This window comes from Struthio camelus, chromosome 38 (assembly GCF_040807025.1).
Source record: "Struthio camelus isolate bStrCam1 chromosome 38, bStrCam1.hap1, whole genome shotgun sequence".
NCBI classification, from domain to species: Eukaryota; Metazoa; Chordata; class Aves; order Struthioniformes; family Struthionidae; genus Struthio; species Struthio camelus.
Window position 1 is genome coordinate 486829 of NC_090979.1, and position 26844 is coordinate 513672.

The following is a 26844-nucleotide window of genomic DNA, read 5'->3' on the forward strand; positions in this document are numbered from 1 at the left end:
TCCCCTGAGGTAAAAGGTGAGGTTTAACCCCCCCCAGCAGCCTCCCCTGAGGTAAAAGGTGAGGTTTAACCCCCCCCAGCAGCCTCCTCTGAGGTAAAAGGTGAGGTTTTACCTGCCTAGCGGTCACCCCTGAGGTAAAAAGTGAGGTTTTCTCTCTCTAGCAGCCTCCCTTGACGTAAGAAGTGAGGTTTTACCCCCCCACACAGCAGCCTCCCAAGCTAAAAAGTGAGGTTTTCTCCCTCTAGTAGCTTCCCCTGAGGTAAAAGGTGAGGTTTTCCTCCTGCTGGCGGCATCCGCTGAGATAAAGCGCGGTTCCCCCCGGCGGCGGTGGCTTCCCCCAGCCCGAGGCTCCCCTACAGCAGGGACGCCCTCCCCCCGCCGGGGCCCCAGCGACTCCTCGGCGGCACGTCCGGCTGGCGGCAGGGCTTTATTGGGGCGCGCGGGGGCTACGGCCCGCCGACGCAGGCCATCTCGTCGGCCAGCTCGTCCTCGGCCGGCGGCCGCAGCGGCTCCTCGTCGCTGTAGACGGGGCCGGCGGGGGCCGGCGAGGCGCGGCGGCGCGTCAGCAGGTCGGCGGCGGCGCTCTCCATCTCGTCCATGGTCATGTCGCAGGCGTCGGCGATCTCCCGCTTGGCCACGGCCACGAACTTGGGGTCCCGCGCGAAGAGCCCCAGCCCCTCCGAGATGAGCACCTGCGGGGAGGCGGGGGGACGACCCCGGGGGTGGGCTGGCGCCGGCGCCGCCGCCGCCGCGGGGAGGGAGGGGGCGGGAAGCGCCCCCCGGTTCACTCACCGCCTCGACGAGGCTGTCGGCGGAGCCGCGGGCGAGCGCGTCCCCGGGGCCGCAGGGCCGCAGGCGGAGGGGGCCGGGGGGGCCGCGGTCCCCCACGAACCAGCGCGAGAGCGGCGGGAGGCTCCCGCCCGCCCCCGGCGCCCCCCCCTCCACCAGGATCAGGGGCGCGTAGAGCAGGTGGCCGCGGGCCGGCGCCGCCGCCGCCGCCCAGGCGTGCGAGGAGCCGCCCAGGCGCCACGTCTCGGAGCTGCCGTAGCCCTGCGGGGCGGCGGGGCGTGAGGGCGGGGAGCCGCCGGGCGGCGGGGAGGAGGGGGCGCAGGGACGCGCGCGGTACCTGGGGCCGGGCCGGGCCGGGCGGCCCCGAGGGGTTGTAGGTCCCCGGGATGGGCTCGTCCTCGCAGCTGCCCTGGCGCCGCAGGCACTGGATGGCGAAGGAGGGCTTCCGGCCTGCGGCCGTCAGTCAGCGCCGCCGGGCCCCGCCCCCTCCCGCCGGGCCCCGCCCCCCGGTCCCGAGGCCCCGCCCCTACCTGCGGGCGTGGGGGGCAGGAGGCGGCGCCGCTTGAGCTGTTGCCCCTCGAGGGCCCCGTTGAGGAGGGCGAAGTGCCGGGGGGGGAGGGGCAGCGACCCCGCCCGCGGCCCCGCCCCCGCCCAGCCGGCGGGAGCGGGGGCGGGGCCAGTCCCGAACAGCCTGGGGGGGTGGGGACAGGGAGGCGTGAGGGGCGCCCAGTGCTGTGGGGCACCCGGGCATCGCGTGGGGGGCTGTGGGGCTGCCAGGCCTGTGCGGCCCCCCCCAACGGGGTGTTGCAGAGACGTCCACCCCCCTCCCCCGGGTGTTGCAGGGCCCCAGGTGGTACCTGCCCCCCGCCCGCCGGTGGCGGCCCGCCAGGCCCTCTGTGTCGTCCTCGCGGCTGCCGTCCCCCGGCTCCTCCCCGTCCTCGGGGGGCCGCGGCTCCTCCGGCCCCCCGCCGGGGTCGTGGCCCCCGTCCGAGCGCCGCCTGCACACGGGGCCGTCAGGGACCCCGGCGTCCGGGTGCCCCCGGCCCACCCGCAACCCCCTGCCCCCAGGGACCCCGGCGTCCCCGCGGTACCTGCTGCTGAGGCGGTGCGTGGACGCGTGGGGAAGGGGCACAGGCTCCTCCCCCTCTGTGGGGACGGGGCTGGCAGCCGAGGGGGGCTCCCCCCGGAGTGGGGGGCTGGGGGCGGAGCCATACAGGGTCTCGGGGGCCTGTGGAGAGAAGGGGTGGGGCACAGTGTGAGGTGGGCGGAGCCTCCAGGAGCTGGACTGTGCGATGGGGCGGGGCCTCACAGCAGGGGCGGGGCTCACCGCGTAGGTCAGCTGCTCGTCGCCGGGGTCCGGGGGGCCGTCGCCCTCCAGGTCGCAGCTCAGCGCCCGGCGCATCTCGGGGCCCAGCGCCTGCAGGGTCTGCAGCCCGGCCTGGGGGGCGGGAGGGCGGTTACCGCGGCGCCCGGCCCGCCCACCGGGGGGTCCCTCGGGGGCCGGGGCGTCGCGGGGGGCCCTGCCCACCTGGAGGGCCCGCTCGTTGCTGGGGCCGGCGCTGGGGCCCAGCATCCCCCGCTCCTTCCGCCGCCGGAACTTGCGGAAATAGTCCTGGATCAGGAAGGTGGCGTAGAACTTCCCCACGGTGACCTCCTCCTCTGGGGGGCGGCAGGGTCAGGGGCGCCGGGGCCCCCGCGGGGGGCCGCCGGGGCGCCCGGCCGCCGGGGAGCGCTCACCCTCCGGAGGGGGGATGACCTCGTCCAGCAGCTTGGGTTTCGTCCTCTTCCAGATTTTCTTGACCACGGCGCGGAGCTCCTTGTTGGCCACGTCCAGGTTCCCTGGGGGCGAGCGGGTCCCTCAGGGAGCCCAGGCGTCCGGGCCCCCCCAGCTGTGACCGTTAGACCCCCCCCCGCCACGGGGGGACCCAGGCGTTCGGAGCCCCCGCCCCAACCTTCGGTCTTGATCTTGAGGGAGGTGCGGACGAGGGCGAAGAGGGTCGCGTTGAAGGTCACGGTCCCATCCGAGTTCAGGGGCATGTTCATGGCCACGAGGCGCTGGGGGCAGACGGGGCGGGGCGTGGGCCCAGGCGTCCGGGTGCCCCGGCTCCGCCCTCCCTCCCGCCACCCGGGTGTCCGGCTGACCTTGCAGGCGACCCGGTGGGGGCAGAGCTTCCCGAAGCCAAGGGGGGGCTGGATGCGGCGCAGGAGCGTCACCACGTCCAGGTGTTTGATGCGGCCCCTGCGGACACAGAGGGTCAGGTCGCCCCGGACGCCTGGGTCCCCTGGCCGGGAGCCCGCGGGCCGGGGGCGGACCTGGCGGCGGGGTCGTACTCGGACCAGACGCGCTTGAACTCGTCGAGGTGGTGGGGGCCCAGGATGGACCAGTCCCGCGTCAGGTAGTCAAAGTTGTCCATGATGACGGCCACGAAGAGGTTGATGATCTGGGGGCGGCGGGGGCTGTTGCCAGGGGCGGTTGCCAGGGGCGTTGCTGGGGGCAGGGGCTGTTGCCATGTGTGTTGCTAGGGCCGTTGCTAGGGGGCAGCTGCTATTGCTACGAGGTTGCCAGGGGTGTTGCTAGGGGCAGCTGCTCCTCGCTGTGGGGTTGCCGGGGCCGCTGCTAGGGGCAGCCGCTGTCGCTGTGGGGTTGCCGGGGCCGCTGCTAGGGGCAGCCGCTGTCGCTGTGGGGTTGCCGGGGCCGCTGCTAGGGGCAGCCGCTGTCGCTGTGGGGTTGCCGGGGCTGTTGCTAGGGGCAGCCGCTGTCGCTGTGGGGTTGCCGGGGCTGTTGCTAGGGGCAGCCGCTGTCGCTGTGGGGTTGCCGGGGCCGCTGCTAGGGGCAGCCGCTGTCACTGTGGGGTTGCCAGGGCCGCTGCTAGGGGCAGCCGCTGTCGCTGTGGGGTTGCCGGGGCTGTTGCTAGGGGCAGCCGCTGTCGCTGTGGGGTTGCCGGGGCTGTTGCTAGGGGCAGCCGCTGTCGCTGTGGGGTTGCCGGGGCTGTTGCTAGGGGCAGCCGCTGTCGCTGTGGGGTTGCTGGGGCTGTTGCTAGGGGCAGCCGCTGTCGCTGTGGGGTTGCCGGGGCTGTTGCTAGGGGCAGCCGCTGTCGCTGTGGGGTTGCCGGGGCCGCTGCTAGGGCTGGGTGCTGCGGCCGGGGGCTCACCAGGAAGGCGCAGAGCATGAAGAAGCTGATGAAGTAGACGATGGCGAAGTTGCTGCCGCAGGTGAACTCCTCGCCGGGGCCGGCGTCCGACTCGGGGTCGCAGCGCTTCCCCGGCAGGCTGGCCAGCATGATCTCCTGCCAGGCCTCGCCCGTGGCGCACCTGGGCCACGCAGACCCCTTGCGGCCCCGCACGCCCACCCGACGGCCCCCCGCCGCGCTCCCGGCACCCCTACGGAGCATGGGGCCAGGCCGAAGAGGGACCCCGGGGCCCCACAGCAGCCTGTGGGGACCCTGCGGGGACCCCGCACCTGAAGAGCAGCAGCACGGCCTGGGGGAAGGTCTGGAAGTTGTTGTTGCGGTTGATCTGGGTCCCGTCCTGCAGCGCCACCTTCCCGAAGGTCTGCGGGGAGCCAGGGGGGCCGGCGGGTACGGGGGGCCGGGGCGGGCGCCGCCCCCCCCCCCGGGGGGTGCCTTTGCAGGGGGCCGGCTCGCGCAGCTCACCTGCATGCCGATGACGGCGTAGATGAAGAAGATCATGGCGATGAGGAGGGCGACGTAGGGCAGGGCCTGGGGGAGCGGAGCAGCGGGGTGAGCCCGGGGCGAGCCGCGGCCGCCGGCGGCGCCCGGGAGGGCGGGCGAAGGTGGGGGCGCGGGCGCGGGCGCCCCGCCGGGCACCTGGAAGGACTTGACGAAGGTCCAGAGCAGGGTGCGGATGCCCTCGCCCTTGGACAGCAGCTTCACCAGCCGCATCACCCGGAAGAGCCGGAAGAAGGTGATGGAGATGCGGGAGCTGTCCTCGGAGCTCTGGGGGGGGGGGGGGGGGCGTCAGGGGCCTCCCGGGGCCCCCGCCTCCTCGAGCTGCGGGGCTGGGAGCCCCCGCACCCCCGTACCTCACCAACGTGGCCCCCGTTCTGTTGCGCGCGGACGGAGACGGACGCACGGACAGACCGTGGGATGCGCGGAGAGGCGAGATGGACGGAGACGGACGGACGGAGACGGACGCACAGATGGACACAAGAACCCAGGTGTCCGGGCCCCTCCCCCCGCTCCCTGCCCCGGGGGTGCCCCGGACGCCTGGGTCCCGGGGCGGGGGGGACTCACGTTGACCTCGGTGACGGCGATGTCGACCACGCTGCCCACCACGATGAGGGCGTCGAACGTGTTCCAGGCGTCGCAGAAGTAGTGCTGGGGGCGCGAGGGCGTGAACGGGGCCGCGCAACCCCTGCGCGAGGACCCCGGGCGTGCGACGCACCCACCGCCGCGCGAGGCCCTCGTGCGACGCACCCGCCCCCCCCCCCCCGGGCGAGGCCCTCGTGCGCGCCTACCCTGGGCTTGAAGGCGATGATCTTGAGCACCATCTCGATGGTGAACAGCCCCGTGAACACCATGTTGAGCAGGTCCATGACGTAGTTGAACGGCTTCGACTGCTCGTAGTGCTGGCGGGCGGCGGGGGGGGGGGCATCGGCTCAGCTGCCCCTGCAGCCCCCCCCCCGGCATCCCCAAACTGCCCCCCCAGGGCCCCAACGCACCCGGCTGCCCCCTTAGGTGCCCCGCGCCCACCTGCACGGCCAGGGCGATGGTGTTGAGCAGGATGAGGACGAACATGATGTACTCGAAGGCGGTGGAGTTCACCATGGCCCACACCCGGTACTGGCTGCGGTTCTTGGGGATGTAGCGGCGCAGCGGCTGCGCCTTCAGCGCGTACTCGACGCACTGCCGCTGCGGGGCGGGGAGGGGACACGGCTCGCACGGGGGCCTCGCACGGGGGCCTCGCACGAGGCACGGCCGCGGCTGCGCGGGGCCTGCGCCCCGGTACCTGGTTCTTGTCCAGCTCGCAGTTCTTGTACTCGCTCTCGCCCTGGGCGCGGAAGGTGATGATGACGAAGCCCACGAAGATGTTCATCATGAAGAAGGCGATGACGATGATGTAGACGATGAAGAAGATGGAGATCTCGACTCGATAGTTGTAGATGGGACCTTGGTCCTCTGCGTTGGCGTCGATCGCCTTGTACAGCAGCCTGTGCACGGGCCGGGGAGGGGAGGGGGGCCTTGAAACTGCTGCCTGGGGCAGCCCAAAACACCTGCGGCACCTCGAACCCACTGTGCAGGGCCTAGCGGTGCTGCCCCCCACTGGGGGGGGGGGCTCTTGAGAATGCTCTGGAGGAGACCTTGAAACGGGGGGGGGGGGGAGGGGGGGGCTCAAAACTACAGGTAGGGGAGCCTTGGAACTGCCATGAAAGGGGAACACTGAAAATGCAAATAGAAGGCCCTTGAAACCGGATTTTGGGGGGGGGGGCCTTGAAAGTACTACAGAAGGACCTCAAAACTGCTGGGGGGGGGGGCCTTGAAATGCTTATGGAGCAGCCTTGAAACAGCAGATGGGGGAACCTTGAGATTTGGGACGTGGAATGGATGTGGGGGGGCTTGCAACTAATGGAAGGAAGCATTAAAAATACAAATAAAAAAGTCTTGAAACTGCTATGTTGTGCCCATGATACTGTGGATCGGGGGGGGGGTTGCTTGGAACTGCTAGGCAGGGATTGAGGCTGTAGATGGGGGGGTGCCTTGAAACTGGAAGGGCCTCAAAACCATGGGTGGGGAGCCTTGAAACAGCTTAGAATGGTGGGGGGGGCTTGACACTGCTATGGAGGAGTCTTGAAACTGCTACAGGAAGACCTCAAAACTGCAGGTGGGACCTTGAAACTTTTATGGAGCAGCCTTGAAACTGCAGGTGGGGGAGGAGCTTGAAATTTAGGCTTTGGCAGGGGTGGGAGGCCTTGAAACTGCAGTTGGGGGGGCCTTGAAACTTATGGCTTGGCCTCAAAACCACAGGTGGGGGGCCTTGAAATTGGGGGGGAGGTCTTGAAACTGCTATGGGGGGCCTTGAAACCACAGATAGGCCTTGAAACAGGACTTGACATGGGGGGGCCTTGAAACTGCTATGAAGGAACCTTGAAGCTGCAGGTGGGGAGTCTTGAAACTGCTATTGGGGGATCTTGAAACAGGATCTGATGGGGGGGTCTTGAAACTGCAGGTGGGCAGTCTTGAAACTGCTATGGGGGGGTTGAAACCATAGATGGGGGGCCTTGAAACAGAGCTTAGTATGGGGGGGGGCCTTGAAATGGCTATGGAGGAGCCTTGAAACTGCCCTGGGGCCCTTGAAACCACAGATGGGGGGGGCCTTGAAACAGGACGTGGCATGGTTGGGGGGCCTTGAAACTGCTACCGGGCTCCTTGAATCTGCTATGTGGGGATCTTTGGAACCATAGATTTGGGGGGGGGGGGCCTCAAAACTTAGGGCTTGATGTCATGGGGGGGCCTTGAAACTGCAGCTGAGCAGTCTTGAAACTGCTATGGGGGCTTGAAATTTAAGACTTGGCAATGTTGGGGGCCTTGAAACTGCAGGAGAGGGAGGTCTTGAAACTGCTGTGGGACCCTTGAAACCACAGATGGGGGGGGCCTTGAAACTGGACATGGCATTGGGGGGCCTTGAAACTGCGATGGAGGCGTCTTGAAACTGCAGGTGGGGGTCTTGAAACTGCTATGGAGGAGCCTTGAGACTGCAGGTGGGGAGTCTTGAAACTGCAGGGGGCTTGAAACATGGATGGGGGGTCTTGAAACTGCTATGGGGGCCTTGAAACTGCAGGAGAGGGAGGTCTTGAAACTGCTGTGGGACCCTTGAAACCACAGATGGGGGGCCTTGAAACTGGACATGGCATTGGGGGGCCTTGAAACTGCGACGGAGGAGCCTTGAAACTGCAGGTGGGGGGTCTTGAAACTGCTATGGAGGAGCCTTGAGACTGCAGGTGGGGAGTCTTGAAACTGTAGGGGGCTTGAAACGCGGATCGGGGGTCTTGAAACTGCTATGGGGGGCCTTGAAACCACAGATGGGGGGCCTTGAAACTTAGGACTTTGCATTGTTGGCTTGAAACTGCTATGAGGTTCTTGAAACTGCAGGTGGAGGGCCTTGAAACGTGGGACTTGGAAGTGGGGGGGGGGCTTGAAATCGCTATGGGAGGCCCTCAAAAACCACAGATAGGGCCCTAGAAACTTGTGGTGCAGCCTTGAAACTGCAGGTGGGGCCTTGACACTTGGGATTTGGAATGGTTGGGGGGGCTTGAAATTTATGGAGTAACTTTGAAATTACAGGTGGGGAGGAGCCTTGAAACTTTTGGAATGATTGAAGGCCTTGAAACTGCTATGGAGAAGCTTTGAAACTGTGTGGGGAGGCTTGAAACTGCTGAGCAGGGATTGAAACTGATGGAGTGCCTTGAAACAGCTATGGAAGGACCTCGAAACCACAGATGGGGGCCCTCAAAACTTCTGGAGCAGCCTTGAAACTGCAGGTGGGGGGGGGCCTTAAAACTATTGGACAGGGGCTTGAAATGGTTGGGGGGGCTTGAAACTGCTACAGAGAAACCTTGAAACTGCAGGTGGGGGGGGTCTTGAAACTTCTATGGAGGACTCCTTGAAACTGCAGATTAGAGGTTTGAAGTTGCAGATAAGGGGCCTTGAAACTTAGGACTTGGAATGGTTAAGGGGCTTGAAACTGCTATGGAAGGGCATGAAACTGCTACGTGGCCCTCAAAACTGCAGACAGGGGGCTTTGAAATGCTTACGGAGCAGCCTTGAAACTGCAGGTGGGAGGGGGGCTTTGAAATGGGGGATTTGAAACTGCTATGAAGAAATCTTGAAACTTCTATTGGGGAGGGCCTTGAAACTGCTATGGGAGGGCCCTGAAACTGTAGGTGAAGAGGCCTTGAAACTGCTGTGGAAGGGACTTTGAAACTGATATGGAAAAACCTTAAAAATATTATGGAGAAAGCCTTGATGGGGGATAGGGGGGGCTTTGAAACTGCTATGGAGGAATTGTCAAACTTGTAGGGACTTGAAATGGCTGTTGGGGGGGAGGGGGGCTTCAAGCCACAGATAGGAAAGCCTTGAAACTCTGATGAAGAAGTGTTGAAACTGTGATGGAGGAGCCTTGAAACTGTGATGGAAAAGCCTTAAAACTGCAACTAGGGGAGCCTTGAGACTGATGTGGAAGAGCCTTGAAATTGCTATGGAGGACCTATGAAACTGCTGAGGGAGAGGCCTTTCAAATTAGAGGAACGGCCTTGAAATGGGGGTGGGGGCTTGAAAATGCTGGGGGAGGTGACATTGTTGGGGCAGAGCTTTAAACATCTATAGGGAGCCTTGAAATTGCTATGGTGGAACCTTACTTGAAACTGCTATTGGAAAAAAGCTTAAAATAGCTTTGAAAAGATTGGGGGGGCCTTAAAACAGCTATAGAAGAAAATAAATATTCTATAGGGGTCCCTGACATTGCAGGGGGACTTGAAGCTGATGGGAGGCCTTGAAATAGCTGGGGCGGGGGGCTTCTAACTACCATGAGTGGCCTTTAAATTGTTGGGGGGGGGGGCGCTTTCAACTGGGTGGTGAGGCTTGAAACTGCTCTTGGGGGCTTGAACCTAAATTGGGGACTTGAAATCATTGGGGGGGGGAGTTGAAACTGCTACGGAGGGCCTTGAAATGGGGGGTGCTCAAAAGCGTTATGGGGGCCTTGAGACTGCTGGGGAGTGTTGAAACCGCTGAGGGAGCTTGAAACTGCAGTAGGGAGGCCTCGAGACCCTGTGAGGGGGCTTGAAACTCCTGGAGGGGGTGTATTGAAACAGCCACGATGGGCCTTGGCACAGTGGGGGGGGCCCAGAGACTGCTGTGGGGGGCCTGGACATCACGGAGGGGGGCCTGGCGACCGCCGCGGGGGGGGGGGGGGCCCAGAGACAGCCGGGGGCACTCACGCGGGCCAGCCCTCGAAGGTGGAGACGGTGAAGAGCGCCATCATGCCGGCCAGCACGTTGTCGAAGTTGAAGTCGCTGTTGTGCCAGAGGCGCTCGCGCACCGTGGGGTGCGCCACGTCGCCGTCCTTGTACACGATGAACGTGCCCCTGGGGCGGGGGGGCTGCGTCAGCCCCGCCGCCCCCTCCCCACCCACGGGGGGGGGGTCGGGGGGGGGGTCGGGTTGGGGCGCACTTGCACTCGGCGGGCGTGTGCTTGGCCTCGTCGGTGCAGCTGTAGAACTTGCCCTGGGGAGAGGGTTTTTTTTTTGGGGGGGGGGGTCAGCTCGGGACGCCCCCCCCAACGGGAACGACGCCCCCCCCCGCCCCCCCCCGGCGCGGCGGCACCTTGAAGAGCTGGACCCCGATGCAGGCGAACATGAACTGCAGCAGCGTCGTCACGATCATGATGTTGCCGATGGTGCGGATGGCCACGAAGACGCACTGCACCACGTGCTGCAGCACCAGTGACACCAGTGTCACCAGTAACGCCCTCCCCTTCCTCCCCTGCAGGCGCTGCACCACCTGCTGCAGCACCAGTGACACCAGTGTCACCAGTAACGCCCCGCCCACCCCCCACCGCCTCCCCTGCACGCACAGTACGCACCAATAACCCCCCTGCACTGCATGGTGGGTCACCAGTGCTCCCAGTATGCACCAGTAACACCCGCTGCCCCCACCCCAGTGCTCCTAGTACGCACACCAGTAGCACCTGCCCCACCCGCATCCGTGCTCCCAGTATGCACCAGTAACAGGCACCACTGCCCTCCGACACTGCGCTATGACGGCACCAGTGCACCCAGCGCACACCAGTAACGCCCGCTGCCCTCCCGCACGTGCTGCGGCATGTCCTGGGGGGGGGGCAGCAGCCCCCCCCAGTGCTCCCAGTCCCACCTTGAGGCCCTTGGCCCGGTTGATGGCTCGCAGGGGCCGGAGGACGCGGAGGACCCGCAGGATCTTCACCACCGAGATGGCGCTGGAGCTGTCGAGGGTGTCAGGCCCAGTGCTCCCAGTGCCCCCCGGTGCCCTCCCAGTGCTCCCCACTGCTCCCAGTAGCCCCTAGTGTCCCCATTCCCAGTGTCCTCTACCCTCCTATTCCCAGCAGCCCCAGTACTTGTGCTCCCAGTACCTTTCTGTGCCCTCCCAATGCCCCCATTAACCCCAAATGCACTCCCAGTGCCCCCAGCAGCCCCCCAGTAGCCCCAGTGGCGCTCCCAGTGCCCCCAGCAGCCCCCCAGTAGCCTCAGTAGTGCTTCCAGTGCCCCAGCAGCCCCCCAGCAGCCCCCCAGTAGCCTCAGTGGTGCTCCCAGTGCCCCCCAGAAGCCCCCCAGTAGCCTCAGTAGTGCTCCCAGTGCCCCCCAGCAGCCCCCCAGTAGCCTCAGTGGTGCTCCCAGTGCCCCCAGCAGCTCCCCAGTAGCCCCAGCGGTGCTCCCAGTGATCCCAACAGCCCCCCCGTGCAGCCCCAGTGCTGCTGCCAGAGCCCCAGCAGCCCTCCCAGTAGCCCCAGCGGCACTCCCAGTGCCCCCAGTAGCCCCAGCGCTCACTGGATGCCGAAGGAGACGAGGGAGACGCCGACCACCAGCAGGTCCAGGAGGTTGAACCAGTTGCGGCAGAAGGAGCCCTTGTGCAGGAAGGCGCCGAAGGCCGTCATCTGGGGCAGGCCGTTAACCCAGGCGTCCGGGCCGCGGGGGCCCCGGCGTCCGGGACCCCCCCCCCCCCCTCCCCGGGGCCCCGGCGTCCGGGCGCACCTTGAGCAGGATCTCCACGGTGAAGATGGAGGTGAAGGCGTAGTCGAAATAACCCAGGATCTGCGGGGGGAGACGGGGGTGACTCCGACCCCAATCCTTCCCCCCTCCCCCGCAACTGCCCCAACCGCCCCCTCACGGCCCCCAAAACACCCCCCCAACCGCCCCAACGCCCCCGGCGGTTGGAGGGGGCGAGGGGGGGGGGGCCCAGTTGCCCACGTGGTTGCGGGGCGAGTGGGCCCGCACGGGGTCCTCGGCGGCCAGCGAGACGCTGCTGAGGATGATGAAGACGAGGATGAGGTTGGTGAAGACGTGGTGGTGGATGAGCGCGTGGCACCGCACCCGCAGCCTGCGGCGACGGCGGCGGCGGCTCAGGGCGCCGCCCGGCCCAGTCCTCCCAGTCCCCCCCAGCAGCCTCTCCCCCATCCTCCCAGTTAGTCCCGGCCCCGCGGGTTTCCCGGTCTCCCCGTGAGTCTTCCCAGTCCCCCCACAAGCCGCCGCCCAGTGCTCCCAGTGCCCCCAATCCCAGCCCTCCCAGTGCTCCCAGTCCCACTGCTCCTAGCCCTCCAGTTCCTCCAGTCCCCTCTGCCACTGCTCCCAGTTCCAACCCCCGTCCCAGTGCCCCCAGTCCCAGCCCCCCAATTCCCCCAGTCCCAGCACTCCCAGCGTCCCGTCCCAGCTCTCCCAGTGCCACCCCCACCCCCCCCAGTGCTCACAGTGCCCCCAGTCTCAGCCCCCCAATTCCCCCAGTCCCAGCACTCCCAGCGTCCCGTCCCAGCTCTCCCAGTGCCACCCCCACCCCTCCCAGTGCTCCCAGTGCCCCCAGTCTCACGGGTTGGTGCTGCCCAGCAGGAAGAAGGCGCTGCCCTCGGGGATCGGCACCACCTTGGGCTTGGGGGGCTCCTCCAGGGGCTCCGGCCGCGGCCCCCCCAGGCTGTCCCGCTCCCCCCCGGCCTCCTCCTCGCCTGCGGGGACCCAGGCGTCCGGGCAGCGCACGCATGCGACGGGACCCCGGCGTCCGGGGCCCCCAACTCCCCCTTCCCGCGACCCCAGCGTCCGGGCGGGTTGGCACCTACCTTCTTCGCTCCCCTCCTCTTCCTCCTCCTCTTCCTCCTCGGGCTCCAGCGGTTCCCCCTCAACCTGGGGAGTTGGGGGGGGGGGATGAGCACATGTGCACACGCGTGTCGGCCGTGCGCACGCGTGTCCCGTCCACGCTCACCTTCACGCTCACGTCCTGGCTCCCCGCGCCGGCCTCCGCCTCCCCGGCCTTGTCCCTGCGGGGTCAGAGGGGCTCAGCCAGCGGACCCAGGCGTCCGGGTGCCCCTGCCCCCCCCCCCCACCGGGGACCCAGGCGTCCGGGTGCCCCCGCCCTCGGGACCCAGGCGTCCGGGCTCACTTCTTGCCGTCGGCGCCCGAGTTGATGTTGTCGCCGTCCGCCAGGTTGTCGACGGCGATGGCCAAGAAGACGTTGAGCAGGATGTCTGGGGAGGGAGGGGTTAACCAGTGCTCCCAGTTCCCCCCCCCACCCGCACTCCCAGTCCCCTCCCAGCGTCCTCACTGCCTGGCCACCAGGTGCCCCGGTCCTTGCCCAGTTCCCCCAGTACCTCTCGTCACCAGCCCCCCAGTTACCCCAGTGACCTGGTGCCAATCCTCTCCCGGTCCCCGCCGCGGCCGAGCCCGGCGTCCCCAGTCACCCGCGGCCCCGCTCCCGCTCCCCCCAGTCCCCGCCGCGGCCGAGCCCGGCGTCCCCAGTCACCCGCGGCCCCGCTCCCGCTCCCCCCAGTCCCCGCCGCGGCCGAGCCCGGCGTCCCCAGTCACCCGGGGGGGCCCCGGCGCCCACGCACAGTTGCCGCAGATGAAGAGGATGACGAAGTAGACGCACACCAGCATCCCGGGGAAGACGGGGCCGCCGTAGGCCATGATGCCGTCGTACATCACCGCGTTCCAGTCCTCCCCCGTCAGGATCTGGGGCGTCACCCCAGAACCCCGGAGGGTGGTTGGGGGGGGGGAACGGCGCCCCCCCCAGGACCAGCCCCCCCCCCCGGTCAGGCTGGGGGTGGTTTCGGGGTACCTGGAAGACGGTGAGCAGGGCCTGGGGGAAGGTGTCGAAGGTGCTGCGCTTGGTCTGCGTCTCGTCGAAGCTGAAGCGGCCCCCGAAGAGCTGCATGCCCAGCAGGGCGAAGATGATGATGAAGAGGAAGAGCAGCAGCAGCAGCGAGGCGATGGACTTCATGGAGTTCAGCAGGGAGCCCACCAGGTTGCTCAGCGAGGCCCAGTGCCTGCAGCGGCGGGGCTTTACTGGGAGCGCTGGTGACGGGGAGCGGGAGGGGGCCAGGCGGCGTCCGTCCCCCCCCCACCCCCGACCTCGCCGCCGTCCCCTCGCCCACCTGGTGACCTTGAAGACGCGGAGGAGGCGGACGCAGCGCAGCACGGAGATGCCCAGCGGCTCCATGGCGCCCCGCTCCACCAGCGCCGTCTCCAGCACCCCGCCGCACACCACGAAGCAGTCGAAGCGGTTGAAGAAGCTGGCGAAGTAGCAGCCGGGCCCCAGCGCGTACAGCTTCAACACCATCTCGGCGGCGAAGAGCGACAGCAGCGCCTTGTTGGCGTAGGCTGCGGGGAACAGGGACCCCGCTGGCACCCGGCTGACGTCGCGATTGGGCCCAGGCGTCCGGGCCGGCGGTACCTTGGGTCTGGGTGAGCCAGGGCGGCTGCCCGTGGTGCTCGGAGGCGATGGTGAGGGTGTTGAGGAACACCAGCAGCAGCACCGTCCAGTAGAAGGACACCGACTTCACCGCCGCCCGGCACCGGCGCCGCAGCAGGCGGTTCAGCCGCCGCAGCCGCCGCCTGCGGGTGAGGTGGGGGGAAGCGGGGAGGGTGTTGGGGGGTGCATACAGGGTCAGTTGGGGTTTGGGGGGGGCCTCCGTGGACCCCTCCTTCCCGTCCTGCCTCGGTCCGCGCTCACCAGAACTTGGTCTTCGTGATCTTGCCCCTGCGGGGGAAAAAAGGCAGGGAGTTACCCCGAAGCCGGGGGTCCCTGGGGCTGGGGGGGTAAGGGGCTGAGAGAGAGCCAGAAATGGCCCCATGGGCCAGCCGGGGGGGCCTGGGGGGGACGTAGGGGATCCTGGGGGTCCCAAGAGTCAGTGTCGGGGTCCCAGGGGGGCCCCAGGGGATCCTGGGGGTCCCAGGAGTCACTGTTGGGGTCCCGGGGGGGGTGATAGCAGATCCTGGGGGTCCCAAGAGTCAGTGTCGGGGTCTCAGGGGGGCTCCAGGGGATCCTGGGGGTCCCAGGAGTCACTGTTGGGGTCCCGGGGGGGGTGATAGCAGATCCTGGGGGTCCCAAGAGTCAGTGTCGGGGTCTCAGGGGGGCCCCAGGGGATCCTGGGGGTCCCAGGAGTCACTGTTGGGGTCCCGGAGGGGTGATAGCAGATCCTGGGGGTCCCAAGAGTCAGTGTCAGGGTCTCAGGGGGGCCCCAGGGGATCCTGGGGGTCCCAGGAGTCACTGTTGGGGTCCCAGGGGGGGTGATAGCAGATCCTGGGGGTCCCAAGAGTCAGTGTCAGGGTCCCAGGGGGGCCCCAGGGGATCCTGGGGGTCCCAGGAGTCACTGTTGGGGTCCCGGAGGGGTGATAGCAGATCCTGGGGGTCCCAAGAGTCAGTGTCGGGGTCCCAGGGGGGCCCCAGGGGATCCTGGGGGTCCCAGGAGTCACTGTTGGGGTCCCGGAGGGGTGATAGCAGATCCTGGGGGTCCCAAGAGTCAGTGTCGGGGTCCCAGGGGGGCTCCAGGGGATCCTGGGGGTCCCAAGAGTCAGTGTCGGGGTCTCAGGGGGGCCCCAGGGGATCCTGGGGGTCCCAGGAGTCACTGTTGGGGTCCCGGGGGGGGTGATAGCAGATCCTGGGGGTCCCAAGAGTCAGTGTCAGGGTCCCAGGGGGGCTCCAGGGGATCCTGGGGGTCCCAGGAGTCACTGTTGGGGTCCCGGGGGGGGTGATAGCAGATCCTGGGGGTCCCAAGAGTCAGTGTCAGGGTCCCAGGGGGGCTCCAGGGGATCCTGGGGGTCCCAGGAGTCACTGTTGGGGTCCCGGAGGGAGTGATAGCAGATCCTGAGGGTCCCAGGAATCAGTTTTGGGGTCCCAGGGGGGCCCCAGGGGATCCTGGGGGCCTCAGGAGTCAGTGCCAGGATCCCAAGGAGCCCCAAGGGTCAGTTTGGGGGTCCCAGGGGTTGGGGGAGGGTCCTAGTGGCCCAGGAGGCCTCACAGAGCTGCAGGAGGTGACCCATGGGGTCCGGGGGGGGCCACAGGGGACCCTGGGGATGCCGGGGGGGGTGTCGGTGACGCGGGGACCCTTTCCGGGGCTCACAGGCAGCGGTGGCAGGCGGTCGGCTGCGCCTCCTCGTCCCCCACGGTCTCCGTGTTCACCGAGGTGGTCTCGCTCCCGGGGAGGCTGGCTGGGGTGGGGGGCAGCGGTGAGAACCGCGCGCGGGGCCGGGGCAGGGGGGACGCCGGGGGACGCGGGGCGTTACCGTGGGTGTCGGTGGAGTGACTCGTGTGCCGGAGCCACTTCAGCCGCGGTTTCCGCTTCCCCATGAGGTCCTCGGCGGTCAGGCCTGGGGGATTTGGGGCAACGGGGTTTCGCGGGGGAGCGAAAACGCCAGTAAGAAGCGGCGCAGAGACGCAGCGCAGGTTGGGGGGGGGGGACCCTCCCGGACACCAGGGCCCCCCGCTCACGGTGCTTCTCGTGCTCCCCGTCGTCCTCGTCGGGCTCGAGGTCCTCGGCCTGGGTGATCCAGTCCATGTAGCCCCGGAGATCCTCCTCCAGCTGCTGCTTCTCCCGCAGCTTCTGGAAGTCGCCGCGGGCTTTGGCCTTCTCGCGCTCCTTGGAGAACTCGCTGCGGGCGGGCGGGAGGGCGTCACGGATGCCCAGGCCGCCCCCCCCCCCCCCCAAAACCCTCCCGCCGGCGTCGCCCCCGCTCACCCGCTCAGCACCCCCAGCACCAGGTTGAGGACGAAGAAGGAGCCGAAGATGACGAGGCTGACGAAGTAAATCCAGGGCAGCTCGTGGCCCATCGCGTCCTGCATCTGCGGGAGGGCGGAGGGGCGGTCGGCGGCGGGGATTTAGGGTCTCCCCCTCCCCGGCCCGCCCGCCCCCCGGCTCACCCAGTAGAGCACGTCGGTCCAGCCCTCCATGGTGATGCACTGGAAGACGGTGAGCATGGCGAAGAAGAAGTTGTCGAAGTTGGTGATGCCGCCGTTGGGACCCTCCCAGCGGCCCCGGCACTCCGTGTTGTTCTGCACGCAGGCCCGGCCGTGCCCGGAGAAGGCGCAGGGCGACGGGTCGTCCTCCGACTCCAGGTCTGGGGGAGCGGGGGGATGTGAGGGGACCTGGGGGGGGGGTCCCAGGGGTGGGAAGGGGCGTCCCAAGCCCCCCCGCCAAGGGTCGTTGCAGCGTGCGGCGCCCTGGATAAGCCCCCCTCTCACCGGAGCCGATGAAGAAGCAGGTCTTGTGCATGCGGCCGATGAAGAGCTCGAGGCCGATGATGGCGTAGATGATGATGACGAAGAGGACGAGCAGGGCGATGTGCAGCAGCGGCACCATGGCCTTCATGATGGAGTTGAGGACGATGTGGAGGCCTGCGGGGGGGGGGGGGGGGGAGGCGGTGGCGGCTGCGAGGGCGGGCAGGGGTGCGCGCGGGGGGGCTCCTGCGCTGCCCCGCCGGCCGCGCGGCACTCACTGGGCACGCCGGAGACGAGGCGGAGCGGCCGGAGGACGCGGAAGGCGCGCAGGGCCTTGACGTCGAAGCCGCCCGGCTTGCCGCTCATGTGGTGGGCCTCGCCGGGCTTGTGCGAGGCCTGCTCCAGGATCACGCTGAAGAGCCTGGGGGCGGCAGCGCTCGCCGGGGCCCGAGGAAGGCCCCGGGGGGGGGGGAGGCGGGGAGGGGCTGCCGGGGCAGTTGTTGCCCCCCCCTCCTCCCGGGGCAGCGGCAGGCAGTTTTCCCCCTTGGCTTGGGGTGGTCGTCCCCCTCTGGGGGCGGCTATCCCCCTCCCGGGGCGGTTATCCCCCTCTCTGGGGGCAGTTATCCCCCTCCCGGGGCGGTTATCCCCCTCCCGGGGCAGTTATCCCCCTCCCGGGCTGGTCATCCCCCTCTCTGGGGGCAGTTATCCCCCTCCCGGGGCGGTTATCCCCCTCTCTGGGGGCGGTTATCCCCCTCCCGGGCTGGTCATCCCCCTCTCTGGGGGCAGTTATCCCCCTCCCGGGGCGGTTATCCCCCTCTCTGGGGGCAGTTATCCCCCTCCTGGGGCGGTTATCCCCCTCTCTGGGGGCAGTTATCCCCCTCCCGGGCTGGTCATCCCCCTCCCGGGCTGGTCATCCCCCTCTGGGGGCGGTTATCCCCCTCCCGGGGTGGCTATCCCCCTCTCTGGGGGCAGTTATCCCCCTCTCTGGGGGCAGTTATCCCCCTGTGGGAGCAGTTATCCCCCTCCAGGGCAGTTATTCCCCTCCCCGGGCAGTTATCCCTCTCCCGGGGCGGTTATCCCTCTCCTGGGGGCGGTTATCCCCCTGTGGGGGCAGTTATCCCCCTGTGGGGGCGGTTTCCCACCCCGCTGCGCGGCCGTCGCCGCCCCCCCCCTCACCCCACGATGACGATGACGAAGTCGAGCAGGTTCCAGCCGTTGCGGATGTAGGCGCTGGGGTGCAGCACCAGCCCGTAGGCCACGATCTTCAGGAAGGTCTCCGCCGTGAAGATGATGAGGAAGACGTACTCCACCTGCTCCTGGGGCCGGCGGCGGTGGCGGGGGCGGGGGGGTGAGCCCAGGCGTCCGGGGGTCACCCCTCTGCGCCCTCCACCCGCCCCGCCGCCCCACCACGGGCTCCGCTACGGACAAGGGACCCCGGCGTCCGGGGGACACGGCCTAGCCCCTTCCCCCACGTCTCTTTTGGGAAGCGGGGACCCAGGCGTCCGGGGCATGGTTGGGGGGGGCTCGGCCATGTCGAGAAGGGACCCAGGCGTCCTGGCCAGCCCCGCTGTGGGGGAAGGGCGCTAAGCCCGGATTAGCGCCCTCGCGGCGCTGGGTAAGCGGCTTAGGCGCGCGGCACGCGTGTGCGCGCGGGGGACACGCGTGGCGCACGCCCCGGGGGGGACCCCGGCGTCCGGGCGCCCCTGCTCCACCCCACGCTCCCCCCCCCCCACCACCACCTCTGGGTGCCACCCCTCCTCGCCTCCCGCAGGGCCCCCCCCCAGTGCCGGGGTGCACCCCCAGGTCCCCCAATTTCCTCTCGCAGCCAAAGCGGCTTCTTTAAGCCGCCTCGTTAGCGCTGATCCCTTAACGAGCTCAACCAGCACCTGACCACCGGGACCAGCTGAGGACACTGAGCGCGGCCCAGCGAGGCCTGGGGGGGGGGACGGACGCCTGGGCCCCCGGGGGGTGGGGGGGACGCAGGCCGGGGTCCTCACCAGGTTGTGGTTGGCGGCGTTGGAGTCGTCCTCGGGGAAGGGGATGTAGACGCCCAGGGCCACGCAGTTGGCGAAGATGGTGACGAGGATGAGGATGTCGAAGGGCCTGGGGGGGGGGGGGGGGCGCAGCGTTACGGGGCGGAGGGGGGCCCCCCCCTGCCCCCCCCCCCGCGGCCCCGCTCACTTCCACTCCACGATGCTGATGGCGGCGCGGCGGATGGGGTTGTTGAGGCCGAGGCAGAAGAGGGCGCGGGGGGAGCGCGGGACCCCCCCCGAGCCCTGGCCCTTGTGCTTGGCGTGGGGCGGGCGCCGGTGGCGGGGGCCCGGGGGCGTCTCCCCGCCCGCCGGCCCCCCGGGCCCGTCGCCCGCCGACCACCCCGGGGGCTGCCCCATGGCCTCGGCGAAGGACGGCAGCTCCTTGGGGGGCCCTGGGGTGGGGGGACCGTTAAGGGGGGGGTGCGTGGAGCCCCCCAACCCCCTCCTGGCCCCCTCCCTAGGGTCTCCAGGGCTCTCTCCGGCCTCCGGAGGCCCCTGGGCACCCAGGGACCTCCCCTCAAGTCCCAAAATACCCCCCTGGGACCTCTGCAGACCCCCCTCGAGCCCCCAGGGCCCCATATACCCTCTGGGACCCCCCAGAGCCCCCATATCTCCCCACGGTCCCCCCCCATCCCCTCTGGGACCCCCCCCAGAGCCCCCATATCTCCCCACGGTCCCCTCCATCCCCTCTGGGACCCCCCCAGAGCCCCCATATCTCCCCACGGTCCCCTCCATCCCCTCTGGGACCCCCCCAGAGCCCCCAATATCTCCCCACGGTCCCCCCATCCCCTCTGGGACCCCCCAATATCTCCCCCATATCTCCCCACGGTTCCCCCCATCCCCTCTGGGACCCCCCCAGAGCCCCCAATATCTCCCCAATATCTCCCCACGGTCCCCCCATCCCCTCTGGGACCCCCCCAGAGCCCCCATATCTCCCCAATATCTCCCCACGGTCCCCCCATCCCCTCTGGGACCCCCCCAGAGCCCCCATATCTCCCCACGGTCCCCTCCATCCCCTCTGGGACCCCCCCAGAGCCCCCATATCTCCCCACGGTCCCCTCCATCCCCTCTGGGACCCCCCCCAAGCCCCCATATATCCCTGAGGACCCCCCCAGGACCCCCCCCAAACCCCCTGTCTCCCCAGGATCTCCCTCCCCAGACCCCAGACCCCGCCGGACATCCGCTGTGACCCCCTTGCACTCACCCTCTCCGTTCTCCTCAGACTCCGACATAGCAACGGGGGTCTGGGGGGGTTTCTGGGGGCCTGGGGGGGATCTATAGGGGTCCAGGGGGGGCTGGGGGGTGCTTTAGGGGGGGTCGGGGCTATCTTGGAGGTATTAGCAGCGTCTAAGAGATAATTAGGGCAGGATGGGATGGGCTGGGGGAGTCTCGGGGGTATTTGCGGGTCCCTGGGGGGGCGTCCAGGGTGTTCGGGGATAGTGGGGGGTGTCGGGGTGGTCCAGGGGGGAGGTTAGGAGGGTCTGTGGGCCCTGGGGTGGCTCCCGGCCCTCCCCAAGGCTCCTCCTGCGGCCCCGGCTTGCGGCTGCCAGAAGATTAACAGCTTAGGAAAGGACTGTGCGAGAGGCAGGGCTGGCGACACGCAGCCCACGCGTGTGCGGGACGGCGCCAGGGCACACGCGTGTGCGTGTGCAGGACGGGACCAGGGTACACGCGTGTGCGTGGGGGACAGGACCAGGGTACACGCGTGCGCGTGCAGGACGGCGCCAGGGCACGCGCACGCGTGTGGGATGGGACCGAGGCACACGCGTGTGGCAGGACGGGGCCAGGAGGCAGACGTGGGTGTGCGGGACGGGGCCAGGGCACGCGGGTGTGAGCGGGACAGGGCTGGGGAACGCGCATGTGAGGGGACAAAATGGGGCCACAAGCGTGTGAGGGGACCAAACGGGGGCACATGTGTGTGAGGGGACAAAATGGGGCCACAGGCGGAAGGGACAAAATGGGGGCACATGCGTGTGAGGAAACAAAATGGGGCCACGCGTGAGGGGACAAAATGGGGGTACACGTGTGAGGAAACAAAATGGAGCCACATGCATGAAAGGACAAAATGGGGGTACACGTGTGAGGAAACAAAATGGAGCCACATGTGTGAGGGGACAAAATGGGGGTACACGTGTGAGGAAACAAAATGGAGCCACATGCATGAGGGGACAAAATGGGGGTACACGTGTGAGGAAACAAAATGGGGCCACGCGTGAGGGGACAAAATGGGGGTACACGTGTGAGGAAACAAAATGGAGCCACATGCATGAGGGGACAAAATGGGGGTACACGTGTGAGGAAACAAAATGGGGCCACGCGTGAGGGGACAAAATGGGGGTACACGTGTGAGGGGACAAAATGGGGGCACATGCGGGTGAGGGACAAAACAGAGACACACGTGTGTGAGGAGACAAAACGAGGCCACATGTGTGAGAAACAAAATGGAGCCACACGCGTGTCAGGGACAAAATGGGGCCACGCGTGAGGGGACAAAATGGGGGCACGTGTGTGAGGGACAAAATGACGCCACATGCGTGAGGGGCCAAAATGGAGCCACACGCGTGTCAGAGACAAAATGGAGCCACACGCGTGTCAGGGACAAAATGAGACCACGCACGTGAGGTACAAAATGGGGCCACGCACATGAGGGGACAAAATGGGGCCACGCGTGTGTGAGGGGACAAAACGGGGCTACAGGCGCGCGACGGGGACAAGATGGCGCAGACCCGCGTGAGGGACGAGCCGCCGCCGCCGCCGTTTCCCGCCTCGCCGCGCCTCGCGCCTCGCGGACTCCACCTTCCCGGCGTGCCCCGCGCCGCCGCCTACACTTCCCGGCGTGCCCCGCGCCGCCGCCTACACTTCCCGACGTGTCGCCGCCGCCGCCTACACTTCCCGGCGTGCCCCGCGCCGGGTGGACTCCTCCTTCCCGGCGTGCCCCGCGGCTCGTCCCGTGATCCCCGGCGGCGCTGAGGGGAGGGAGCGGGGTGAGCGGCCCCGGTTCCCCCCGGCACCGGGCCCTGTGGGTCCCCCCCCCCGGGGGAAGGAATTTGGGGCCGTTTCGGGGCCCCCGCTCGCCCTGACGCCCCCCTCTCTGCCCACCCCCCCCCCACCCGCAGGCCTTGCCCTCCCTCCTTGCAGGTTTTGGGGCTCCCCCCCCCCCCCCGCCGCCATGGAGGAGGTCGACAAGATCCTCATCCACTCGCTGCGGCAGGCGGGGACGTGAGTGGGGGCTTGGGACAGGCCGGGGGGGGGCTGGGGGCCTTTTGGGGGGGGGAGAGCCGATGTGGGGGTGAATTTTGGGGGGGGGGAATGGGGCTCTGGAGGTGCCCGCGGAGCTGGGGGGCCCGAGGGACACGTAGGGGCCCCCAGGAGGGCTGGGGGGCAGTGGTGGAGCTCGAGAGGGGAGCAGGAGGTTTTGGGACCCCCCCCTGGTGATCTAGGAGGGTCTGAGGGAAGTCCAGGAGGATTTGGGGGGGCCCCCAGGTGCTCTGGGATGGCTGGGGGGGCTGAGGAGGATTTGGGGGCCCTCTAGGTGCTTTGGGATGCCCTGGGGGCTTGAATTGGGGGGGGGGAGCAGGAGGATTTGGGCCCCCCCCAGGTGCTTTGAGATGCCCTAAAGGATTGGTGGGGGGGGGGGAGGCAAGAAAATTTGGGGACCTCCAGGTGCTCTTGGATGCTTGGGGGTGAGGGAAGAGGATTTGGGGTTCCCTCAGGTGCTTTGGGATGGTTTGGGGGGGGAGGAGCATTTAGGGACCTCCCAGGTGGTCTGGGATGGTTTTTGGGGGGGACAGGAGGATTTGGGGATCCCTAGGTGCTCTGGGGTGGTTGGGGGGGGGCAGGAGGATTTTGGGGACCTTTCAGGTGGTGTGGGATGGTTTGCGGGGGCAACAGGAGGATTTGAGGACCCCCAGGTGCTCTGGGGGGAAATGGGGGAGCCCTGGGGGTCCCCCCCCCCCAGTGATTCAGGCACCCCCCCCCCCACGACCTCCGCCAGGCCGGTGCCCCCTGAGATCCAGAGCGTGCGGGACTTCCCGCCGGAGCTGGTGGTGGAGGCGGCGGTGCGCTGCGTCCGCGTGATCCGCCCGGCGCTGGGCGCCCCGCTCAGCACCCTCCTGCCCCCCGGCATGTCGGCCCGCTTCCGCCTCGCCTCCGACCTGGCCAGCGCCTGCCAGGTAGGGCCCCGGCGTCCGGCCGCCCCGCGGCGGGGGGAGGACGGGACCCCCAGGCGGCCCCGTCCCGCCCCACGCCGTGACCCCGCTCTCCGCAGGAGCTGGGCTTCGGGGGCGACGTGGGCTACCAGACCTTCCTGTACAGCTCCGAGCACGACACCCGCCGCCTCCTGCTCTTCCTCGTGGAGAAGCTGCCGCGCGACGAGGCCGAGGGGGGGGCCGAGCCCCCAGGTAGAGCCCTGGGGGGAGGGGGGTGTCGGGGAGGGCTCCCTGGGGCCGACCCGAACCCACCCCCCCCCCCATCTCTGCCCCCAGGGAAGTCCGGGGCGCTGCTCCGGGCCATCGGCGCCTGCATCCGGGACCAGCTGGGGACCCCATGGGTGCCCCCACCCTGCCGCACCCCCCGACTCCAGCGCCTTCAGGTGAGTCCGGGGGGGGCCCCCATAGCCTTGAGCCCCCCCCTCAAGCCTCTCCTCTGCCCCTTTTTGGGGGTCCCCTGGGCCCCCCTAGCACTTAGGGATTGTTCTAGGCTTCCCTCTACCCCTCCCTGTCCCCCCATCCCGTTCTCCCCCTTGGTTTCCCCCCATTTGGAGGGTGGGGGGAGAGCAATTAATAGTGAGTTAATTATTTTTTAGGGTACCGGCCATCTCCAGCCTTTTTTTACCTGCCCCCTGGTTCTGCCCCACAGCGGGGGCCCCCCAGGTAGGGCTGGGGGGGGCCGTGGGGCAGAGGGAGCCTTGCTGGGTTGGGGGGTGGCTTTGATGGGTGGTGGAGCTGGGGGGGGGGCTGTGTTTGGGGGGGCATAGCGAGGGTTGGGGGGCATAGGGAGGGCTGGGGGGGTACAGGGGGGCCAGGTGGCTCATGCTCTGTCCCCCCCCCCCACCCAGAGCAGCAGGAGTACTTCAGGGGGGTGGCCCCCCCCGTGCCCGCGCAGCCCCCCCGGCCCGCCGCGGCCCCCCCGGCGCTGCTGGAGACCCACGCGGCCCAGCTCGGCGCCCGCCGCGACTGGGAGGCCGAGTGGGGGGGTGCCGGGCTGGCCTCCCGCCTGCCCCCCCAGGTGAGACCCGGGGCGGGGGTCCGAGCCCCCCCTTACCTGCCCCCCCCCCCCAGCGCCGACGGGCGCCGCGGGTCCGACTCCTCCGCTCTCGCCCCCAGGAATACGTGGGGCGGAAGCGGCTCCGGGCCCGGCTCCGCGCCCTGGAATCCCTGCGCCAGGCCTGCCCCCCTCGGCCCCACGGCGCCCCCGAGGGACCCTTGGACACCGCCTGGCTCCAGGGGGCCTTCGGGGTCGGCGGGAGGGCCGGGGGGGCCCTGCCCAAAGGTTCCCGCTTCACCCGCGCTCAGCACCTGACCCACGAGCAGGTAGGGGGCCGCGGGGGGCTGCAAGGTGGTAGAGTCAGGGCGGTTGGTAATCAGAAACGGTTTTGTTCACTCTGGTCCCTACTGACGGCTGTTGTGGGGCAGGGAGGGGGCTGATGGGGGAGCCTGCGAGCTCACCGCTGTCGTTCCCCAGGACCCCCAGGTATTGCTGCAGCAGGTCCAGGTGGCTGCTGAGACTCTGCCGCCCTCGAAGAGCTCCGAGGAGGTGAGGGCACCGCGTCCGCCCCGTTCGCGCCGGCCCTGCTGATGGTTGGGGCGGGCGGGCGTTCACTCTGGACCCTACTGACCCTCACGGCTCGGTCCCCCAGGAGGCGGGGGCGCGCCAGGCCGGGGAGCAGGCCGCCCTGGAGGAGACGCTGGCCCGGCTGGAGGCCGAGATCGAGGGCCGCCGCGAGGAGGTGCGGGACGCCCGGCTGGGGCTGGCCCAGGCGGAGGCAGAGGTGCGGCAGGGCCGCCTGGCGCTGGGGGGCCGCGAGGACGCGCTGCGGCTCAAGGCGCGAGCCCTCGAGCTGCTCCCGGACGCTCACGGCAACATGGCCAAGCTGCAGGTGGGCTGGGGGGGGGGCAGTTGGGGGGCGCGGGGGCTGGGTTGGAGGCTATTTGGGGGCGCGGGGACCGGTCTGGGGCAGGTTTGGGGGCACGGGGACCGGTCTGGGGTAGGTCTGGGGCAGGTTTGGGGGCGCGGGGACGGGTCTGGGGACACGGGGACCGGTTTGGGGCTGTTTGGGGGGCACAGGAACGGGTCTGGGTCAGGTTTGGGGCTGTTTGGGGGGACGCGGGGACGGGTCTGGGGCCGCTTTGGGGCCGTGAGGACCGGTCTGGGGCAGGTTTGGGGGTGCGGGGACCGGTCTGGGGACACGGGGACCGGTCTGGGGCAGGTTTGGGGCTGTTTGGGGGGACGCGGGGATGGGTCTGGGGCCGCTTTGGGGCCGTGAGGGCGGGTCTGGGGCAGGTTTGGGGGTGCGGGGACCGGTCTGGGGCAGGTTTGGGGGTGCGGGGACCAGTTTGGGGCCATTTGGGGGCAGAGGGACTGGTTTTGGGGCCGTTTGGGGGCTACTTGGGGCAGTTTGGGGATGCGGGGGCGAGGCCGGGGCAGTTTTGGGGCCGTTTGAGAGCAGAGGGGCTGGTCTGGGGGCTGTTGAGAGGGGCGGGGGCCGGTCTGGGATGGCGTGGGGCCGCGGGGGCTGGCCGAGGGGGAGTTGGGGGGCGGCGGCGGGGGCCCCTTGGGGGCCGCCTGAGGCAGCGGGCGCCCCGGCAGCTGGTGGTGGAGGCGAGCAGCCGGCGCATCGTCAGCCTGGCGGGGCAGTGGGAGCGGCACCGCGGGCCCCTCCTGGCCGAGTACCGGCACCTCCGGGCCCTGCGCGACTCCGCTCAGGTGAGGGGTGGGGGGCTCACCCCCCCCCCCCAGGGTGTGGGGTCCTTTCCCTGGGGGCTTGGGGGGCTCTCGGGTCCCTGGAGGGGGGGGGGGTCTAGGTCCCAGAGGATTTAGGGGCTCTTTGGTCCCTTCCAGGGCATTGGAGGGTCTCCAGGGGGGTTCGATTCCCTTCTCTGGGGGTTTAGGGAGGCTCTGGGGTCCCCAGGGGGATTTAGGGGGCTCTTTGGTCCCTTCTAGGGTGCTTGGGGGTCTCCAGGGGGGTTCAAGTCCCTTCTCTGGGGGCTTAGAGGGGCTCTGGGGTCCCTGGAAGGATTTAGGGTCCCCTCCCAGGGGATTTAAGGGACTCTTTGGTCCCTTCCAGGGTGTTGGGGGGTCCCTGGGGGTCTCCAGGAGGGTTCAGGTCCCTTCCCTGGGGGTTTGGGAGGGGCTCTGGGGTCCCTGAGGGGGGTTAGAGTCCCTTCCCAGGGGATTTGGGGAGCTCTTTGGTCCCTTCCAGGGTGTTGGAGGGTCTCCAGGGGGGTTCGATTCCCTTCCCCGGGGGTTTAGGGAGGCTCTGGGGTCCCCAGGAGGATTTAGGGGGCTCTTTGGTTCCTTCCAGGGCATTGAGGGGGGTCCCTGGGGGTCTCCAGGGGGGTTCAGTTCCCTGGCGGTTTGGGGGCTCTCTGGGGTCCCCGGGGGGATTTAGCGGGCTCTTTGGTTCCTTCTAGGGTGTTTGGGGGTCTCCAGGAGGGTTCAGGTCCCTTCCCTGGGGGTTTGGGAGGGGCTCTGGGGTTCCCAGGGGGATTTAGGGGACTCTCTGGTCCCTTCCAGGGCATTGGGGGGGGGTCCCTGGGGGTCTCCAGGGGGGATCAGTTCCCTGGGGGCTCTCTGGGGTCCCCGGGGGGATTTAGGGTCCCGTCCCAGGGGATTTGGGGG

General features: G+C 68.7%; 2 protein-coding genes across 2 annotated transcripts; one reads left to right on the forward strand and one right to left on the reverse strand.

Moving 5' to 3' along the window:
- Window positions 1-414: 414 nt before the first annotated feature.
- CACNA1F (calcium voltage-gated channel subunit alpha1 F) lies at window positions 415-20237 on the reverse strand. The gene is made up of 48 exons (XM_068924114.1): window positions 20210-20237; window positions 19154-19397; window positions 18970-19075; window positions 18149-18288; window positions 17251-17393; window positions 16997-17149; window positions 16676-16872; window positions 16494-16597; window positions 16247-16407; window positions 16042-16125; window positions 15879-15966; window positions 14489-14515; window positions 14210-14370; window positions 13911-14136; window positions 13595-13802; window positions 13368-13488; window positions 12920-13004; window positions 12743-12797; window positions 12600-12663; window positions 12356-12488; window positions 11743-11872; window positions 11527-11586; window positions 11323-11429; window positions 10673-10760; window positions 10127-10234; window positions 9975-10027; window positions 9743-9889; window positions 5758-5959; window positions 5502-5660; window positions 5267-5377; window positions 5043-5126; window positions 4832-4852; window positions 4617-4745; window positions 4443-4508; window positions 4250-4341; window positions 3942-4101; window positions 3103-3230; window positions 2932-3028; window positions 2742-2844; window positions 2527-2628; window positions 2318-2448; window positions 2117-2227; window positions 1881-2017; window positions 1647-1787; window positions 1320-1480; window positions 1127-1239; window positions 793-1050; window positions 415-692 (listed from the first exon to the last, which is right to left on the reverse strand). Exons 1-48 carry the CDS (start codon window positions 20235-20237, stop codon window positions 447-449), a joined length of 5973 nt encoding a protein of 1990 aa, XP_068780215.1. The 3' UTR covers window positions 415-446.
- A 1677-nt stretch (window positions 20238-21914) lies between these two features.
- Window positions 21915-26614, forward strand: CCDC22 (coiled-coil domain containing 22). The gene is made up of 12 exons (XM_068924115.1): window positions 21915-21989; window positions 22122-22224; window positions 23000-23177; window positions 23273-23405; window positions 23490-23596; window positions 23810-23876; window positions 24062-24231; window positions 24330-24536; window positions 24688-24759; window positions 24863-25102; window positions 25813-25929; window positions 26528-26614. Exons 2-12 carry the CDS (start codon window positions 22175-22177, stop codon window positions 26612-26614), a joined length of 1428 nt encoding a protein of 475 aa, XP_068780216.1. The 5' UTR covers window positions 21915-21989; window positions 22122-22174.
- Window positions 26615-26844: the final 230 nt, after the last annotated feature.